Below are 21,113 nucleotides of genomic sequence, written 5' to 3'. Positions count from 1 at the left end.
ACTGCTAAGAGGTAATGATGGTTAAATTGTGAGTGCAAAGCACTTGGACTCTTATCCATACGTAGCACAAGATTACGTACATACACACTGCAAGACAGCCTAATTTACTAGGATGGAGGGTCAATCAGAGTTACTGCGCACATTTCTATGCAGATCATAGTTACATATTTACCTTCCCCACTCACCTGGTCTGCATATTTCAACTTGAGGCAGGAGACGACCTGCCCCTCCAACTCTGCATCATCCTTAGCCGTACTCAGAATATTTTGGCAAAATTTGGGGATGTCTTGTTTGCAGGCCTTTCTGAGCACTGGATTCAAGCGATAATCTAACCAAGAGAGGAAAGAGGGAAAGGAACCACATTAGAATTTTCACACTATTGGAACAAAAGATGTAACAACAAACTGACAGAGCTCCAAAGAGGATCTGCAGTAGGAATTCCTTCTGGATGACAGTGTCTTTCAGCAGTTTGAAAGAGCTAAATTGTCACTTTGTACTTTGTAGAAATTGACAACGAAGTAACAAGTGAAACCAATAATCACATGACACTCAGTAACTAGGGTGGAGAGACTGTTTGCTCTTAGACTAGGTGAACGGGAATTAAATGAAGGGAAGGTATCTGCAGTTAAGGCTGAGCAGATCACTCCTCAACCCAGGCAGGTAACTAGCTCCTTCCCCTGGATAAAAAGGAGAAGTGGAGGCTACGGTACCTGTGTTCTGTGTGATCTGTCGCTTGGTGATCATTTGTTTACATTTAGGGTCCATCACCTCATTGTTCTTATTCTGTTTCAGACACTGCAACATGTTCTTCGAATCTGCTTCAGCACAGAATCTCTGCAAAGAGAAACCCAGGTTTTATAGCATATGAAACGTCATGCATTCACAAGAGAGACTAAACAGTCACCTGCCCAAGCCCAAGAGGGACCATGCCTGACTCCCTCCCCAATACCCATCACTAACAACAATTCCTCTCACCCTCTGCTTTGGCAGGGGAGAGAAGGGAGGAGAATACGGATTTATGCAGCATGGTCTGAGCAGTTGCTAGCAACTGAGGTCCCAGGCGGCAGCTTACTGCTCTCTGTCAGTAACACCAAGCAAAGCCAGATGCCCCTTTGCTTCCCCATTCATAGTTTTCTCATTCCACGTTTTGGTGCAAAACTTCCATTATGTCTGTCTGGATCTCATACCCATCTTCTTCTTTGTCCCTGTTTGCTCCAGAAACAGGAATAAACTGAAGCTGATGATCGCACCTTCAAGTCACTGCCCTGTGCAACAGGTGCTGTGCAGGACCCCAGAACACTGAGGCAGTGCTCAGTGCAATTTATGGAGCACTGGAGAGCTGAACGTAGTGCACAGAGATAATAAAATCGTCCATCTAGATCAATGGATTGACCAGCACTCTACAGACTAACCACTGCTCTGGTGGATCCTACTCTTGCAGGGCCTCTAGTTCGAGGAGCAGTAGTTGAGGCTTCCATGCTGTGGTAACCTTCCACCAGCCTTGATTATGCTACAGATTTTTTTTTTTAAAAGCCTGGGTCCATTACCAGCCCTACAGTCAGACATTAATGGAGCCCGGTTACTGTTTTATTAACTCTCCATGTTAACGCAATGTCTTGGTGCTCCTCCAGCTATGAAGTAAAGTGTTTATTAGTGTTTAATGTTGTCTCCTGACTAGGAGGTGTCAGCATTCTGAGCTTGAGGGTGGTTTAATCTTGCGAGTGGCCAGAGCAGCTGTATGATTATGCCTTATCTGTCACTTGACAAAAGGCTGTATTAGCAGTGACCTGAAAGAGTTACATCAATCTGCATTCTTGACAACTTTTTTTCCTTGGATAGAAAGGGATCCAGTGCAGCAGCAGACTAGACTAGATCCAAGTTCTATCAAAAACTCAAGCACGTCAATTCTCTTTCTCCTCCAACACCAGCTGATACTCCAGGCAACAGATTTGCTTGTACCCCAGCCTACCTTGATCACAGGACACAATGGCATTTGGGGGCAGGGACTGCAGTTGAGTGTTCTTTCAGTGATCTCCTCTTTCATGTTGATTCAAGGTTATAAGTCAAAAAAGGACCTAATTATATTGTGTAAAAAGCAGCATGGTCTGAAGCAGCCATTCTGGCAAGAAGTCATTGTAGAGAATACAGAACTTGTGGGGTTTTTTTTTTTGGTTTTTTTTTTAAATAAAACCAATCTTTTCCCCCTGCCTTGTGTCAAGCATGAATATCCTGAGAGTTCTAGGTGAGTTAACTTTCCCTGTGGTCTCAAATCTATCCTCTCACTGGTCAGCATGTGACTATTACCTTGATCATTTGCTTGCAGACCCTCATGAGTGTGTAGTCTAGTTCTGGATCCATCATCTCATTCTCCTGCAGTTTAAACACTTTCTGATGACACCGGTTGCTCAAACGCTTCTTGTTTTCCTTCAAACACTCAATAATCTGCAGCAAGACAGTATGACAACAGTTGAGAAAGGCACACCGGTGGGGAAAATCCTCCCCTTTATACTTTGTCAAGAAATACTTTTGGTGTTCCCCTGTGGGCTCATTTTCAAGTATCTGCACTTGTTAAATCCTAGGCATCAGAGGCTGGAATTTAACTCCCCCTATATAAATAAATCAATATAAATAAATCAATCTCTCACTCATGTTGTACTGCAGGGCAGATTGTATTCAGCTAGCCAATTGTTAGTTTTAATAAGATGGTCATGACACCTTCCTATTCAACTAAATTTACAAATTGCTAACTTTGCCTTAGTACATAGGGATAAACCAACTGCCACATTGTGCTCTGATGTTATGCAGAAAGAGCTGGACACTGAAATGCTCCAATCTTCACAAAAGTTGGAAAATACTCCAAAATGCAAGTCTAATGCTGCGTGCTTGGTAAGAAAAGGACGTTCTTCAAAACCAGGCTATGTGCAGTGAAAAACTGACATGGAAATAGTTAAAAGGCCCATCACCTGTGCATTGCCATAGGGCACATTCGGGCAATTGTTCTTGATGTCACTCTTACAAGCCTCATACAGCTCTGGTTCCAGTCGAATATCCTCCGTCTATAAGATAAGTAGACCCAGGAAAACAAGCAGTTACTGACTCAAGCAAAAAGTCAATTAGTGTTTTATCCAGGAACTACAGCATATTCACAACAGCAGACAAAGGAGGCACTGAAGTATCACAAAAGAGAAGTCTTCAGTGCGGATCCAGTGGGTAAGAATGATCAGTGCTGAAAAGGTCACTGAGTTGTCACATGTCTAGGTACTATCTTGGATGCATATCCCACTCTGAGTACTTTTCACTGGCCACCTTTCCTTGCAGGACTGATAATATCTGGCTCTCTTGTTCCGGTCACAGACATCTGTCACGTATGTATATTCACCAGCTTCATTTTCATGCTTACCTGATCTTATGTCCGAATTATCCTGGTCAGGGCAAGTGGTAAAAGCCAGTGAATAATCAGTTTTGCAAATCCATGTAGCAGATCAAGACATGGTCATGTCTTAGAGCTGGCTGTAGGTTTTAGGGTATGTCTACAACTGTCCACATCACAATGCAGCCATGGCAGTGCCGTGACATGGGCAGTGGAGTCATGCTTTATCGCCGGGGAGAGGTCTCCTGGAGATTAAAAATAACTACCCCGAACGAGGGGTGGTATCTTTATCACCGGGAGCCACACAGCACTGTCTATACTGGCACTTTTCAGTGCTAACACTTCTGTCGCTCGGGGGGTGTTTTTTCACAGCCCGGAGCAACTAAAGTTTTAGTGCTGAAAGTGGCAGTGTAGAGACAGCCTTAGAGTGAAACTCTATTTTACACTGCCGTACTGAACCAACTGCTTTGCATTTACACTGAGGTCACATAGAAAACTAACACTGAGTGGGGGGGGGACTCCTACCTCCCTCTAAATGCAGGGTTCCTCCACACCAGTGAAGATTCCTCCCTTTCCCTCCACACCAGGGTCCAAGTCCGCCAACATCCTTCTGATTGAAGATTAAAGGCCAGAACTCTCACGGGAACCCATCCTGGTGTGCTCTTTAATTGAAGGTGCTGCTCAGTGATGCAAGACATTCACTGCCCCCGACCCACAGACTGAGCATGCTGCCTCTGAGGGTGCTGGGGATGGTCAGACAGAACTTCACCATTTACACAAAACAACGCAGGGGAAAAGTCTTGTGGCTCTATTACTGTAAATACTACCAATGTCAGAGAAAGAGGAGGTAGAGAAAAACAGGTTTTAATCCTTGCTGAGCCACTGACTCACTGAGTGGCCTTGGACAAGTCACTTCATCTCTGGGCCTCAACTTCCTCATGTGTAAAATATGGCTCACGCTTTCCTCATGGGGGCTAGGGGAAGTCAGTGGTTGTGTACTGCCATCCAGCTGCTGAGTATTAAGAGCTATGTTCAGGCAGCCGGCATCAGAACACTAAGTCATCACTGTGAGTCTGAAAGGCAACTGGCTTTTTGATGTGCTGCTTTAAAAGTTGTTCCTTTTAGCTCTCCCAGTAGAAAGCAGATATATCTCATGAGCTTAATTCATTTTCCAAAGCATGCAAGAGAGGAAACTATTATTGGAAAATAGATGGCCACGAGCCTCATGCATACTCACCATCTCTAGCTCCTCAACGCGCAGCTGTTTGCGGCACTTCAGAGACACTCGCTGCTCCCTGGCATCCTGCAGTGTGTCATTGCGCACCGTAGTGCTTAGACAGATCACCACGTCCACCCTGCAGAAAAGGAAACAGGTCCCTATTTATCATGCCAACCCATTCCTTGGCCCTGCACACCAGGCCAAAGGGCTAGCGTTAGGACACCAAGTCACCAAGAAGCAAAGTAACTTAGTAACCCAGGATGCTCAGGAATGCCACGTCAGCATAAAGTGCTTGTGCATTTGATCTAGCCCAGGCACAATTAGATGAGAGTAACTGGACTGAAGATTAAAATAGACAATTTGAGGATTTCTAATCCCAAATCCAGACTCAGCAGCTTGGTTCTGTACTGGACACTATAAATGCAAGCACAGGGAGACTTGTGTAAAATCCCACTGAAAACCTGGGACTTGTGCTCTCAAATCATGTAGGTGCTTTTGAAAATCTCACTCTCAATGTCAGGGGTATGGTCTCCAAGGTAAGCACGAGCACTAGAGGACGAGTGACTACACCACCTACCATACGCTGCATAAAGCAAGAGTAGGCCTGAGCTTGTGTTCCAATTCACATTTTTATCATCAATTGTTCGTAGATCATATTAGGCCATTAAAACTTTTTTCTTTTGAAGAGAACAAACCTGCTGAAAATTTGTGGAGCTTCTTTCATCAGTTAATCAACACTTTCTCCTATATCTCAGGAGTAGCACAAGACAATGGATAACGTAAGTGCTTTCAAATTCTGGGGTGTCTGCCTATTCTTATGGCCATTGAAGAGAAAAGCAAAATTAGAAATTTGCAACTAAGGCAGAAGTAGTATTTTCCTGAAGAGGAACCTCCTCCATCGTAAACGTTTGCCGCATACAATCAAGCAAAGCTTAACAGAAATAGCGATTTTCACTGGGGCAGGCTAACACTTCTGACAACAGAGGCAAAGAATGTTGTTAGAGGACTTCATTACATGCTTCTAGTCACTCAGTTGCTACATACTTTTTTTTGATGTTGGGGCAAAGTTTCAGCACATCCTCCTTGCAAGCCATTTTAAATTTGTATGAGAATCTGAAATCCTTCATTTGAACCTAAGTGAAAAAGAAGCAGACATTAAAAGGAGTATATCAAAACAAGATGAGACACTAGACTTCCTTGAAACAGCATATGCCATAGCACCTGAATTGCCATGCTCTATTCAGACAGAGTCTATACGTTATGTACCTGATGCTATTTCACTGGCCAGAAGCATGAGCCCCCTCTGGCCAATTTCTCCTCTTCACCTCTACCCCCATGCCTCAGACAATGTTAGCCACAATCTCAAGACATCCTCACTACAGAATGAGTCTCAAGGAGTGACAGGCTTCGAAGAGCAACGTCATAATTTGCCTAACAAGGTCAGCGGCAGGCTCGAGCTTTCCTGGGGCAGCTGCCCCTGTTGACTACTCATCACAAAGGCTAAGATTTTGTTAGGGATATTTTTAAGTAAAAGTCATGGACAGGTCATGGGCAAATAAGAAAAATCCACGGAAGTCACAGACAGGTCACAACTTCCATGAATTTTTCTTTTACTTAAAATATCCCTGACAAAATGGGGATCAGCAGGTCTCCACACCGCCTGAAGTAGGGCAGCTGCGCAGAGGCTGTGGGTACCCCCGCCATCCACAGTTCCAGGGGCCCGCCGTGACTGGGAGCTCTAAGGGGTCCCCCACCCCGCCGCCCAGGAGCTGTGGGGGCCGCCAGAGGTGGCAGGGGTAACCCGCAGCTCCAGGCCCCCACAGGCGGTGGGGGAGCCTGAAGCTCCTGACTGACGCAGGCTGGAGTCACGGATTCCGCAACTACATTGTAGCCTTAATATTTAATATTGCCAAAGAATTTGTTCCGACTGTGCTGCAGAATGCACTGGGCCCTGCCTCGAAGAGAGACAGGGAAGGGGCATCAACGGAATTAGAGCTAACATTCAAAAGTGAAAGTTTATGACTAGATGTATAAATAGTGACATGAAATAAGGGATCAGACTTATGAAGTGAATTCACAAGAGCTGTACTGGTCTTGGATCATGAAGAGGAGCATGATCAGAAGTCTCCTACCCACTTCTCCCTGGACAAAAGTGAGATGTTACAAGGAATACGGTGTATGGAGGCAAATATTTGCTCACCAGCTGGAAGTGAGTGACTCCAATGGCGCACTTCTCATTCATCTCCTTCTGGTGCTTGTTCTGAATCAAACATTCCATCAAGTCCCCAGAGTCTATCTGGTTATCTGCCATCTCCTGAAGGAAGAAAGGAAGGAGGGACATGCTGTTACCCTCTTGAAAACATTCCCATTCCGCCTCGCTTTTTATAAATCAACCAATCAAATGACATGACCACCAATAAGAATTCAAGGCAGTGAAATTAATAGCGCTGTTCTCTACTTTGAACTTGAGCTCATTATGTGACCCTGTGTGAATTAACATTAATCCCTCTGTAGATACTTAGTCACATGTTTGAGAGTGGAGTGCTCTCAAAGCAGCATGAGCGCGCACGCACACACACACGCGCACACACACACACAGCCAACACTGACATCCATGATAAGAACTTTGTGACTAACAGATGTGAATCTACCTGCTTATCATAAAGTGTGACTAATCAATACCACAGAGTGATGCAGTAAAGATGAGAGGCTGCAAGAATGTTGGGAAGGAAGCGGAGCCACTGCTGCTGTGGAACTGGGTTCTGACCTAATATAAACAGTAATATTTTGAATTACAGGTCAATTTCATCTAGAAGTCCTAACTCCTGTAACAGGGAGTATGATAATAGCAGAAGCCCTAGATGGAATTAAGAGTCTTGGGATTCAGCGGGCTATTAGATATACAATTCATCTGCCTTGCTTGTTTTTTAGTTCTGTGAACATTCTGACTAGGGCTCAGAGCTGTGTATTTATGACACTCCTGTACACACACACGGGCTGAAAATGGTTACCTAATCCTAGGTCATTAAATTATTGTAAAGTAATATATCCCCGGCTGCAATTCTGGCACCACACACAGGGTTTGGGTGTTCTCTTGGTTTTTATCCTTAGGCAAAACAAACATGCGGCATAAAATCACCACTAATTGCACCCATTTATATTAGCATTCATTCTGATGCCTGGGTCTGGTACTTCCAACAATGCTTGAACAATGGAAATTCTAACCTTTCCAACACTGTCCTCATTTCCCTAGCATTCCCAGATTATCACGAAGAACTTACATGACAGAACGTCTGAATGATGGGCTCACACGCTCTCATCAGCAAGGCTTCAATCTGAATATCCTGCAGAGGAGACATGCAACATTCAGCTTCAGTAATAACTGCACAGCAAACTGCCATAAGGGAAAGGCTCTGCTCATACATTAAAAGTTCTGAAAATTGTGCTCCAAGTCAAGCTGTCCACTTGAGTTTATGGTATTTTGTTCAGATGAAATCCAGACAGTTTCGCCCTTTGGCATTGGCAGTCACACTGCATGCTCCAGCCAAGTGTGTGGTGATGATGGGAGAGCCTTCCAGGTCGGGGGCTTGGAGCAGAACAGCTCTCCACAGAGCTGGAGAAGCCCTTACCACTCAGATAATTCAGCCAGCTCAGTCTCACTAGGAGGAACTCATTCCAGAGATACTACATTGATAGGTGCCGCACAGCAACCTAGACAGCTGGAGATTAGTAGCCATTTTCAGCAAAATGCGTTGGAAATGTGGGAAGGAGAAAGCCCCTAGAGCAGAGAGCTTGTTGGATGTAAAACAGAGCCAATGATTAGATGGAAAGGCACTCAATGGAAACCTGGCCTGCTGCAAGAAGTGCTGCTGTCGACTCCACTGATGATGCTCTTCCCACCACTCATTACCTAACATTGCCTCCAGCAAAACGTTAGGCAGGTGCTGCTGCAACTGCTTTCAGAGAAGGCCAAAATCTGAGCTCCTGAGCAAATTTAGATCATTAAGATCTCGTGTTCCTTTCTGCAAGAGTACAGGTGTTAGCCCCAGTACCCTGGCCCCCTTCACTGTGGTGTCTGCACTCAGCCCATCTCATATCCCAGCTGTTATTTAGTTTCCCTACAAAAATTTGTGCAGTACTGACACGGGATGACTTGCTTTACCTCAAAGATGGTTGAATTTCTGTGGCGGGTTGTTGATACATTAGGAACCCACCACAGAAATGGGGTGTGTGTGTATTTTTCCCCTCAGGATTGGTATGAGGGCAGCTGGATATGCTTTGTTACAGACTCTTCCCTTTGTGCCAGGCTGAAAACTGCTTACCTCAGATTCCAACTCAGTAAGATTTCCAACTATGTCTCTGCACTCGACCACTAAGTCATCAAGATGGTCCTGGAGGCATTCAAGTTCCTACAGAGACACAAGTCATCTTAACATGTGACAAGATAGTGAAAATTCAGAGCCCCATGCCAGAGAAATGATGACGCATACAACATCTTAGCAAGTAAAGGATCCCTAATGTTCACTAGGCCCTACGTCTGCCTGCTTTCTGAGAACTAAACACTGCCTTGGAAAAGTTCCAGTTGTTCAGCTCAACTCAAGGTTGCAAGAGCAACAAGGTGTTATGCTGGATGAAGGGCCTCAGCTATAAAGTAGCTTGGAGTCTTGCAGGACTGCTGGACCCCATGCTTTTCTTTCCTATCCCCAACACATGGCCTTCCTCAGAAAGTCTGCTCTTTAGTTTTTAATTTGGGATGAGATTATACTTAAAGATTTTCCATGTTCATTTTATGTTTCAAGTTCCTTACTCTTCTGGTGGCTTCCCTGCTCAGTTCCTTAGTAAATTCATAGGTGATGGGGAAGCTGGCCTTGATGCTTTACAGACAGGGTAAGACGAGGTACACAAGAGCAGTGATTTGCACGAGGGGAGACAGCAGCAGAACTCAAATTTCCAACTCCAAACGCTTTACTGTTCTCGATCAAGCTGCCTTCCACAGCCAATGAACGAGATAAAAATGATGAAAAATGTTTATTTTGATTGAGCTTCTTTCACCACCCAGAAGACATGATTTTCATGTTTTCAATGCAAATGGTCTTGAATTCAAGAACAATTCTGAACTTTGGATATTTTGCATTTTTCTGCTTTGAAGAGAAAACATCTCTGGATGAAAATGAGCCTCTGTCCACTTGGTCTTATTTTCAAGTGGAAAAATACTGTTTTTTAAAAACACTAATCACATTTTGAACATAAAATGTAAGCACCTCTGTCTGAATTTTCAAATGTAGTTTAAATTTTTGGCATACATCAAGTAATAGACACTATCAGCAGTGACTGGGAATGCCCTTAGGATGGAACACCACATGCTGGAATATTCTGTCAGATGGTTTGCTCTTAGTTTGCTAAGTGCAACCTTCACACATGGACGAACATCTCACACTACCAAACAGGGGGGCTGGAACAATTTGTATAGTGGGGGCGTTGAGAGCCATTGAACCAAACTGTAAACCCAGTCTGAGGAAATCACTTCAAGGCAGGGAGTGTGGCAGCATCCCCAGAACCCTTAATTCCAGCACGTATGATACCAAAATCTACCTGTGAGAAACACTTAAAATGAGTGAGGTGATCTCTTTCGCATACACTAATTAACAGCTCTCTCCCTAGAACTATGCCAGTGCACAATGATTTAATATGAAAGAACTATCTGTTGGAGTCTTGTTAAAGAGCAGCAGATGTTAATTTCAGCTCTTTTCAAACACAGGAAGCATGTCAATATTTGCCAAATGGAAATGGGACAAAGTTTATGGGGAAAATAAATGTCAAGTTTGTAACAGGATATTACAAATATGAGTTGAAAAAAAGATAGTTAAGACTGTGGGCTCTCCTTTGATACAGCAACTATCACTTCATATTAAGCATTCAGATCTCTCCTACCAGGCAACTTCCATAGCGGTGTAGTTTCTTCTTCACAGACACACATTACTACCCATGACTTTTTGCCTATTATATATTTTATTTATTAAAGTGCCTGGGGATTTACTAATATTAATAAACTATAAGCTATGAACATAAAGAATCAACACCTGCCAGCAACACAGGGTTTCCTTCATCCCCACACATTTGCAATTGGAGTAACTGCCATAAAGCAATCCACAGTACCTGCCCTGTCTCTGTTTTTTCACTGCACCATTTTCCCAGGTCGATCATGCACTTGTCCTGGAGGGCTGGATCCAGCTTCACATCCATTGCACGCTGGTGAAGGATTCGTTGTACTTCTGCTCTGCACTCTCGTGACAGCTAAATGGGGAACAGAGAACTGTTTAAAGGGGACTAATATGCAGCTCTGACCTACTACACAGCAAATTGATTTGTTCAGTTACTGATAAATGATGTGCCATAGAAAGTAACAAGAAATCTCTCTTCTTCCTAACCTCTGGTGAGAGCAGATCATTCTCTCCTACATATGGAGAGCTTCAGCCCCACGATAAGTTTGGCCTCTACTAGCCAGGTGATCTGAGTTCCAAAGTATCCTCAATTCTGGCTTTCCTCATTGCTTAGAGAAAATTTTCCCCCTAGGGACAGATACTTTGTTCCGTGGTCTTTGTGGCATGTATTATTCAGCAACAAACATTTTGCTAGAAGGTAACATTCACTTGGCTTTGGAACTACATACCAGAATAGGCCTCTAAGTTGGAAAACAGGACACCGCTGCATTACATATGAAAAGAGGTTGTCTATTCTCGAGGACTATGTCTGAATCTGAAGACACTCATAACTCAGTGGTGACAGTTTATGAAGGACACTCCATATCCTTGCATGTGTCCTGTCACTTCCTTTAGGTGAGCCCTATATTAGCATAACAAGGATGCTGATGTCAAGACTGAAGTAGAAGCGCAAATTGTGGAAGGGTTCAGGACTGCAACAGCAGGTGGTGATGCTGGTGAGGACTGAGGGGCTGCAGTACTGAAAAAGCAGGATATCTGCAACTCAGGTGTGAGATGCATTGGCAGAGTTATATGAGGTTTTAAACCTGGAACAGCATGGAGTATTGAAAGTTACATAGAACACTGTGGCCACCACTTACTGGAAATTAGGTAAATACCAGGTGGGATATTTATATAGCCAAATATTGTGGACAAAGTACAGCTCTAATCAGTGGGATCAGTCCTTCATTAACACTAAATTGCAAGATGACACACCTGCTCCCCACATATAAACAACTTTTCTCCCATAACTGCTAGATCATTTGCAGTGGACCTGAAATTCCTGCAGTTAGTACTAATGTAATAGGCATTGCAATGAGAAGTTCAGCTCATGGCACTAAAAGGCTGAACTGGAAACCACCGAATACAAGATTCCTTCCCTACAAGGAAGGAACTTTTGATCAATATTTGACCTCCCCCATCATAAGACAATTTACGTCAGGCTCTAGAGAATCATTTTGTAAGCAAGATCTTTGCATAATCCCACCAAAACTCACTGGAACTGCATCCGACAGCGCAACCACCAAAGCAGCAAATGGAACTTTAAGCACCGAAATGTTTCCAAGAGAGGCTATGTCCCCCAACAAAGACACTAGAGGGCAGCAAACTCAGCACAAGAACCCACAGAACAACAGTAAAAAGTTTCTGAATCACATATCCAAGGAGGAAAGCACCAGTGCAGTAAGTCAAATCTTTACTGTGTTCTAGTCATAAGTTTTACTGGGAAATACATTATGGTTTCTGCTACCCAGGGTTAAAAGATAGCTTATGTCACTACGCAGAGCTTCTTAACAGATTGTGTAAACCAAAGGAAATTGCTCTGAACTGACTCGGGTCTTAATTTGAGAACAGCCTGGCCTTTATGACAGGGGGACTTTTTGTATAAAAGCAATTTGGCAGCTAAGTGGCTGGAGCACATGGCAGTCGAATGATTTGCTAGAGGCCTTTACACAGCGTCTATGCACAGATTTAAACACAGGATTCTTGGGTCTCAAGCTTTGCTGCAATTCCTTGAGCTGGTAAGACACTACATTTCTCTTCTTTCCACTGAAGTTCTAATAGACATTAAAGGTACGTCCATGGAGGAACACAGCTGGTAAGGATCTTTGCAACTGCCTTGTCTAATTAGTTTTCAGTAGTACTGACTGTTAATACAGCATGACTGATAACTGAACATGCATCCAACTCCGACAGATCACCATTGAAGAGAATGAAAAGTTAATATTAAGTGCATACCCTCCTTCCCTGCTCCTCCGTGCGGTAGGCATGTCTGTACAAACAGGAAAAGACAGCCCCTGTAGGCATCAGGTCACTAGTAGTCTCATTCCAGCCATGGGTATGACAGAGTCGAGAAGCATCTCCCTGGCACTTGCGATAAAGGACTGGATCCAATCTGTAGAAGAAAAAAAGGAAGCAAACATCATTACCACAGCACCTTTCACACCCCAACACCTACCAAATGCCTTATATATTTTTAGGCAACAGAAACGCTTATGAAGTGGACAGATCCACTATTAACTGAACACAGCAAAGCATGAGAACTCTGTAACCAACCAAAGCAGCAGGCTGGTAGACTGTATAACACAATCTGGAATCAAGTCTTTATTCTTGCAACAAATGCTCTGGCATCACTGGTGTCTTCAGGTAGTCCAGATCTTGATTTTATATCTTCTCCCAAAAGTGACCACCTCCAGCAGCACAGTCTCCCATAACATGTAAGGGGATTGCTCTAGTACTGACTCAGAAGGAAGAGTCACTGAATGAATCACCCACATCACTTCCTGAAGCACCTCTGTTTTCCCTTAAGATCTCCCATCCCAATGCTGACCAGGCCTGGCAATGCTTAGTGCACAAACTTGGAGAAAATCAGCTCCCTGAGGTAGCACGACAGCGGGCCAGGCGATGAAGTGAAGCTGAGTACACACTAGATTTGCCTAAAGAGCACCTCCAATGCCAGTACCGTTATTTCCATTTTGAAATAAGTCTGTTTTACAGGAGGCAGATTTAGTTCCAGTTAACCACAATCAGTTCAGATTTGGGGAGACAGGGCGAAGGGAAGCCTCAGTGTCCCCGCTCTGCACACATGGAATCTGCTCTTGGGAGGAAATGTTTCATTATATTACACCAAAATGAGGCCTTCTGGAATGGAAATGTAGTGGGAGAGAAGTTTAGTGGTGAGGTTTATAAATAGCCTCAGGCCTTCATGGCATTTTCAGAAGGGCAGGGAGGAGGAGGAGATTTGTAGACAAAACAGTTCTGCAAACACTTGCTTTTGAGAAGCAATAAGAAAAATAAAATCATGCAAGATTTCCATTCTGCCTGCACTACTAGGGAATTACACTGCAGCTTCGTTAGCCAACTCAAGGGAATGGTGGTTATAAACATGAAAGGCTGGGCACCACCTCTCCACTTAGGATTTGAGTTAGAATGATCTTTGTTCAAACAGCATGAGGGTTAAATAAGCATTAGTCAACAGAACGAAAAATTCTGTAGATTAATCAAGTGGTTTGCTTCAAACAAGAGTGGAAGTGTGGCTTGCGGGAAGTGTGGCTCAGGCAATAAATGCAGCCAAAGGAGGCAGGGCAAGGAGGGAAATGAAACCTGTGTGTCCATCACTGGAGATACTCTGTCCAAATAAAAAGGCAGTGATGCTCTAAAGGGAATTCCACCTAGTCCGTACTGGCCAGAAAGACAGGGCTTACAAGGATTTTGGGAGTGAAACAAGGCAGGAATGGAAGCATTCCACATTCAATGAAAGAATAGGAAACCTCTTACAGAAATAGTGAAACCTCCCTATACTAAATAGCAATATTTTTAAATGAATACCCACCCATCACTACTAAAGATCACTCCCATCCACTGGGCAAGTAATCTTTATCTGAAACGCAGGCAATGAACTGCTTAAAACTGTGCACATGCCTTCCCTCCTCTCAAGTCTCAGAGCTCTAAATAAAGACACACAGGCTGAAAAGTTCAATCTCTAGCTCTGCATCAACACCAGGAATAGGTGGGTGGCCCCACAGCAGATTTGGCTGCCAAGGCACTGGACACAGAGATGAGGCGCCAAGTCTCCAGGGCATAAACATGCTGGCATAAAGTATCTCCAGTTGAGAAACAGAAAGCAGTGCTGGTGTACAGGGGTTGCTTATCTGGCACAGCTGATGTGCTAACACAGAGAAAAATTAAACCCTCTGTTTTACAGTACTCACTTCCAGTCACGAGAAATAAAGTACTGGAGCTCCAGGAGCCTGTGTTCACAGTCCTCTACCATCTTCTCAGTGTACAAGTGTTCCATAAGGCATGACAGAATCCTGGGAACAGAAGGGAAACAGGAGAGAAGAAAATGAGAAAGGAGAGAGGCCGTGCCGTGTGTCCCCCACATACACCACTCACTGTACTGATTCAAACTCTGTATGCAGCAGATCTGCCTTTCCATAGAAAAATTTTGGCTGGCAAGAGGTGAAAGTCACATCACAGAGCGTTTTTAAAAAAATAAATAAATAAAATAAAAACCCAGCATTCTACCTAAAAAAGGAATAAATCAAAAGTTACACTCCCATGTGTGCTGTGTTAAATTCCACTGTGTATATGAACAAGACAAATGTGTTCACAGTTAAATCAGGCAAAAGCATCATATTTTAATATATAAATAAAAAACAGGCTCAGAAGAGGGTACAAATAGGGCAGTTGTCTCTGCAATATAGTTTTCCTTCTCCTATCTTTCAAAAAACCTTTTGATACTTTTTTTCCTGCATTTCTCATTAGAAAAATGACATTCTGAAGGTGCGTGTAACAGAAGATAGCACACCAAATGATACAAGTTCAACCTACAACTAATAAAGCTAGACAACCCTTGTTAACACCACGCTAGTTCTATAACAAAAAAATTCAGCACAATCTACAGCAAGAGCTGCTTGTAGATTGGATCCCACTTCCAGCTGCTATATAAATTGCTGGTACCTGCTCTTGATTGCTTGGGAGTCTTCATTTTTAGACTGGTTAATATCTATTTTGGTTACTCAAGTGAACTCTACTGTTGCTACTGGGCATGTGTAAAGTACAGTGTGACTTATGAAAAATCCACTTACATTGGATCTCCAGATCGTATGTGTTTGCAAGCCGTCTGTATTACTGATTCACAAGCCTCATTCAAAGCTCTGTCAATGCGGTAATCTGCACCTGGGTCAGTCTCTTGAATCAGAGTTTGAAGCTGGAAGAGAGGAATTGGAGACAGGAAAACAGCTTAGCCAGCATGGGAGATCAGTGTCAGAGTGCTCCTAACTGGCAATTCCACAACGCTAACTGCTTTGTAATAAACACCACACCTATTTGACAGTTGCTCCTTTTAGCAACTGACAGTGCAGAATGCTTTAGAGAAGAAAGGTTTTTCACTCACTCCCATTACAGTTACATACTGTATCCTTTCCCAAGAAAAAGCCCAAATCTGTGCATCTGAGTAAATGACCTTTAACTGAAACACTTCTCAAAATCAAGTTTCTAACTGGATAGCTACTGAAGCCTCTGTATAGATTCTCAAGTGAACCAAGGACAGTAAATAGGAAAAGATCTTACTCCATGGTTCCATGAATTGGGATTTCTCCAGTGCTATTCTGCTTATTGTTTGGAAACAATGAACCGAATAGATGGTGATGGGGAGGTACACGCATACATTGTATAAATATTTGATTCAAAGCTCTGTTTATAAAGCAATAATTTCCCATCTCACTTTAAGGGCTTTCAGAGTAAATATTTGGATTTTGGCATTTACAAGAGGCCACCCACTAATTGCTGGATGATGGGTAGGGCCCTACCAAATTCATGGTTCACACTGGTCAATTTCAAAGCCACAGGGTCTTAAAATTGGTTGATTTCAGACGTTTAGTGTTGTAACCATGGGAATCCTGATCCAAAAGCTGATTGTGTGAGGTCCCAGAACTGTTGCAGAGGGGCTACAGGATTGCTATACCTACTTCTGTGCTGCCTTCAGAGCCTAGCTTGGAGCTCAGGCAAGAGCTGAGGGACGCAAAAGCCCCAAGCACAGGTCCCTGAGCCTGGGCTGGAGGTGCGTGGGGTGGCAGCCCCCAGCCCAGGGTCCAAAGCCTAGACAGGAGAGGGTGGGGGGGAATCCCTGAGTCTGGCAGGAGCTGCGGTAGCTGGAGCTGCAGGGGCTGGCAGCCCTCAGCCCAGGTCCCTGAACCTGGACAGGAGGTGGAAGCCCCAAGCCCCGGCAGGAGCCATGGGTGAGGGAGCGAATGAGCAGAAGCCCGGAGCCCCGGCAGGAGCTGCAGGCAGTGGCAGCAGCCCCGAGCTCAGGTGCCCCAAGCCTAGGCAGGAGCCGGAGGGGTGGAAGTCCGGATCCCAGTGCTGAGGCTGCTGCAGCGCAGAAGTGAGGGTGGTACATGTGAAGGTGGGTCTGATCTTCCTCCGATAACAGCTGTGCAGGGGAAGCACCAGTCCAGTCCGTCCCCAGCCTGGCTGATTTCAGGGAGATCAGATTTCATGGTCCGTGACATGTTTTTCACTGCCATGAAATTGGTAGGGCCCTAGTGATGGAACTTAAAACTCTCCCGTTGTGGTATATAAGCCAAGAGCCAAAGTATATATTTGGGCTTCTAGTCTTAGATAGATAGGTTAGAAAGCATTTGTCCACTTGTTTAGTCTGTTGAAGGGTTAAACTGAATTAACTTACCTAATTTTTGATGAATTTAAACTCAAATAGGCAGAGAGATTTCAAGTGTAACCATTTTGACATGTATTTAATCTATCTATTGAATGACAGTGGGAGAATGATAAATTCTGAACTTCTGACCAGACTAGTCTGGCCACAAGATGGGGACGAAACATGGTCTAGTTGCTAAGGCACAGTCCTGAGACAGGAGCTATGGACTCTGTCATCAACTCTACAACACAGCTCCTCTCCAGAGGGCCCTTGGTTGGGCTACTGCATAGGAGAGTTAGTTTAAGATGCATTTACTGAGGTAGAGCCCTGTAACCTGACCACAACAGGACCTGACAAGCATCTGGTTCAAGTCAGGTGGGAACACAACCTGACCCTCTTCGGGTCGGGTTTCTTCTTTCGGTCCCTGGGATCGAAAGCGTGCCAAGGAGTCACAGTGCCTTTTGCTCCATGGCATCCATGCAGTGCAACAGGGGGCAGCAGCTGGCAGGAATGGGACACATGCAGCTGCTGCTGCACAAATGATGCTGACTCAGGTCTATGAGGGAAAGGCTGGAAAATGACATGACTTTCTGGCTTCGGTCAAGCTTAAAAATTAGGCCTGAGCAGACCTCTATACTGAAGTGCATAAAGGAAATTTGGGCAAACACCTCATTTCTTGCATCTATTGGGAAGCAATTTTGTATACATCACTTGGATGCCCCTAGACCTTTTGCTCCATTTCACTTCTCACTGAAATGGCAGCCAGCAACTGGATGGCCAGGAGGAAGGCAGATATTTACAGTATTTTCACCCTTCAGGCAAGCTGAATTTTCTCCTGAGAAACCATTTAAATTGAAAAGTGGAATTCTCACTCATAAGGCAACTGTGCTTTGGCTCCTAACCACCTAAATCGATATGTGTCTCCAGCCCATTTCAAGTTTCTGTGGCTGTTTAGATCCCTACAGCAGTTGGATTAAGAGTATTAAGATTTTCATCTTAGCATCTTTAGGTGCATTTACAGAGGCATCAAGGCACTGACATCATGGGGCAACTAGAGAACGTACACCAAAAGAACCAATGAAAATAAAAAGTTGGTACTATATATCCAACAGGAAGTTCAAAATCATGAAAGGAGGCCATATACTATGCTACCTTCAGGGAACACACAAGATTTCCAATAACTTGTTCTTGGCGGGAAGTTAATTATCCTGATTGCAGCTTCTAAGGAGGTAGGCAACTCAAAAAATAAAAATACCCTGCCTGGCAGTCACAATAAGCCATATTAAATACAAAGTCTCTCTGGATAAGCTAACTCACTTCAAATTTCCTTGGATTTTGTCAAAGATGATACTAAAAATACTACCCATTACCACCCAGTCTGGCAAGGATCAGATAAAAAAGCCCACTGCCATATGAACTGCACATCCCATTCATTAACACACCACAATGGGGACACAGAGAAATGCTTTCAATTATTGAACAGTAGCTCCTCCAAACGATCAGGGTGTGGCACTCATACCAGAGTTCTCTCTATTCCTCTGCCTCAGAAAGCATCAACCTGACATTGGGTCACGAAGAAGATATTAGAGCAGTGGGTTTCAACCTGCAGACCCCTTTGGAAATCTTAGACAGCCTGCAGATCCCCAGGGATCCTTGGACCACAGATTAAAAACCACTGTACTAGAGGAATTCCCATGCCCTTCCGCCTCTCCCCCCCTGCAATGACATGGCATATGTAAGGCATTAAGAAGGCTTCAGGCCAGTTATCTATACAAGATTCCAGGATTGTTACTCTGAAGTCCAGGATATTTGTTGAGTCAGTGTGAAGGGATGACATGCTTATGGGGTTAATAAGAGAAGAGGGGACCAAAGAAAAAAGTTAGGCCAGAAAAGGTGAGGAGAGTAAGAGAAATCATGTGTCAACAACAGCTCCTGTTCTGCCTGTACTGACTCCAGAATGATGCTGTACGGGTCACATACTCATCCATTTGGCCACAGTCCCTCTCCAGGACATAGCTAGCTGTTAAGAAGGCAAATACATACACATACACATCTCTTGAGATCTACAAACTCCACTCTAATGAAGAAGAAACTTTTAGATATCTTCCCCACTCTAGCTGTGTGTCTGTTCCTTTCTGCCCCCAGGAGCTTTGTTTGTAGCTCTGAAGCATGGGTTGTGGGAGGGGGCTTTGGCTGGGGGTGCAAGCTCCGGAGTGGGGCCAGAAATGAAGCGTTCACAGTGCACGAGGGGGGCTCCGGGCTGGAGCAGGGAGGAGGGCTCCGGCTGGGGGTGCAGGCTCTGGAGTGGGGCTGGGGATGAGGGGTTTGGGTGTAGGAGAGTGCTCTGGGCTGGGACCGAGGGATTCCGAGTGCAGGAGGGGGATCCCGGCTGGGGCAGGGGAACAGTTGGGTGGGCAGAATTGCAGGCTCCAGGCAGTGCTTACCTCAAGTGGCTCCTGGAAGCAGCTGCATGCCCCCCCCCCGCCCGGCTCCTACGCGGAGGTGTGGCCAGGCAGCTCCGCTGCACAATGCCCTGTCTGCAGGCACCAACCCTGCAGCTGTGGGGGCAGCATGCAGAGCGGAGTCCCCTGGCTGCATCTATTTGTTGGAGCTGGAGGGAGGACATGTCGCTGCTTCTGGGAGCTGCGCGGAGAGCCAGAACGGGGCAAGCTCCAGACCCTGCTCCCCAGCGGAAGCTTGAGGCCTGGATTAAAATCTCTGGCAGGCTAGATGTGGCCCATGGGCCATAGTTTGCCCATGCCTGCTTTACAGAGACACAACACAAGAGTGGCTAGCAGTTCCCTCCATAAGGAGGTGGGGTCTGGAGCCTTGTGAAACAGTGACAGAGGTACTGCCCTCCCAAAACCAGCATCTGTCCTTGATGTAGCACTGATGATAGTAATCTGAGAAGGTGGAACCAAAACTCCATAGCCCTGTGGATTTCAGGTAAGGGCACACTGCTGCCATATGCCAGTAAAGCTTCTATCCTCCTGGTTGGATGAATTTACAAAATTAGAAAAAATAAATAAATAAAATAGAATTCTGCCAAGCTTAACAACAGGCAATCATCCTCAGAGTATACTCAGATACTTTTGAAGAAGTACAGATGGTGACTGACACTGAAATGTCAAACCCACTTTTATCAGAAATTTGGGGTGAGGTCCAATTGCCACAAAGAGGAAGTGATATATGATATATGGGTAGATTATCTGTATCTGCAAATGCAAGACCCTCCTGGCTGATCCAATGGCTACAGAGACCAAGGTCTTCAGTGGGAGATTGTTCAGAACACAAGAATGCTTGGGCTCAGGAGGCCCTTCGATAAATTTGATCAGTAACAGTGTGAAGCACTAGGATCCAACAATGCACACACAGGAAAGCAAAAGTTTATAAGACCTTTAAAAACTGTTTCAGAGGCTGGACAAATGCCATGGTTCCTTTTGCAAGGGCATGAAACAGTGGCAGAAACAGTGACCTAAGTCATAACCAGGGATAGCCTTAACACCAGACTAGAATCAAAGAATGAACAGAACCAGATGAGAACCAGGATCCAGACCTTGCTAACTTTAAACCATCCCTTTAAACCACATCTGTCTGGTAGCATGACACCACCTAGTGGAAGATTTTCAAGACAAACAGGACTGTCTTTATCTCCTCAAACAAGGAGGAGACAAGACATCCTTCCTGTGGCAGGGTCACTCCCCTTATGCAAGAGCCCATCATCTGGGTGTGTCTGCACCTCCATCCCTCTGCACTGCATTGTTTATGGTGATCCCTGCTGGCAGTTAAACTTCTCAGGTGGGTTTTCAGTGACACAGCCCTCCGGCCAAGTCAAACAGTTCGTATCTGCACAAACAAAACAGACCCCTTCCAGGGTAGTTCAAC

At 44.7% G+C, this 21,113-nt stretch overlaps 1 protein-coding gene across 1 annotated transcript in view; it reads right to left on the bottom strand.

Annotated features, from left to right (window-relative positions):
* The window catches only part of GLG1 (golgi glycoprotein 1), a 181,728-nt gene that overhangs the window by 32,234 nt on the left and 128,381 nt on the right, over positions 1–21,113 (bottom strand). Inside the window, exons 9-21 of the mRNA XM_030581154.1 lie at positions 15,658–15,779; positions 14,779–14,880; positions 12,806–12,962; positions 10,746–10,883; positions 8,912–8,998; positions 7,871–7,933; positions 6,790–6,903; positions 5,634–5,722; positions 4,608–4,725; positions 2,964–3,056; positions 2,305–2,442; positions 711–834; positions 186–328 (exon numbers count right to left, since the gene is read on the bottom strand). Of these exons, the coding sequence (XP_030437014.1) occupies positions 186–328; positions 711–834; positions 2,305–2,442; positions 2,964–3,056; positions 4,608–4,725; positions 5,634–5,722; positions 6,790–6,903; positions 7,871–7,933; positions 8,912–8,998; positions 10,746–10,883; positions 12,806–12,962; positions 14,779–14,880; positions 15,658–15,779 (1,488 nt within the window). The remainder of the gene's footprint in view (positions 1–185; positions 329–710; positions 835–2,304; positions 2,443–2,963; positions 3,057–4,607; positions 4,726–5,633; positions 5,723–6,789; positions 6,904–7,870; positions 7,934–8,911; positions 8,999–10,745; positions 10,884–12,805; positions 12,963–14,778; positions 14,881–15,657; positions 15,780–21,113) is intronic.

Source organism: Gopherus evgoodei, chromosome 12, assembly GCF_007399415.2.
Source record: "Gopherus evgoodei ecotype Sinaloan lineage chromosome 12, rGopEvg1_v1.p, whole genome shotgun sequence".
Taxonomy (NCBI): Eukaryota; Metazoa; Chordata; order Testudines; family Testudinidae; genus Gopherus; species Gopherus evgoodei.
Note: the sequence above shows the minus strand (reverse complement) of the source record. Positions and strands in the feature narration are given on the sequence as shown.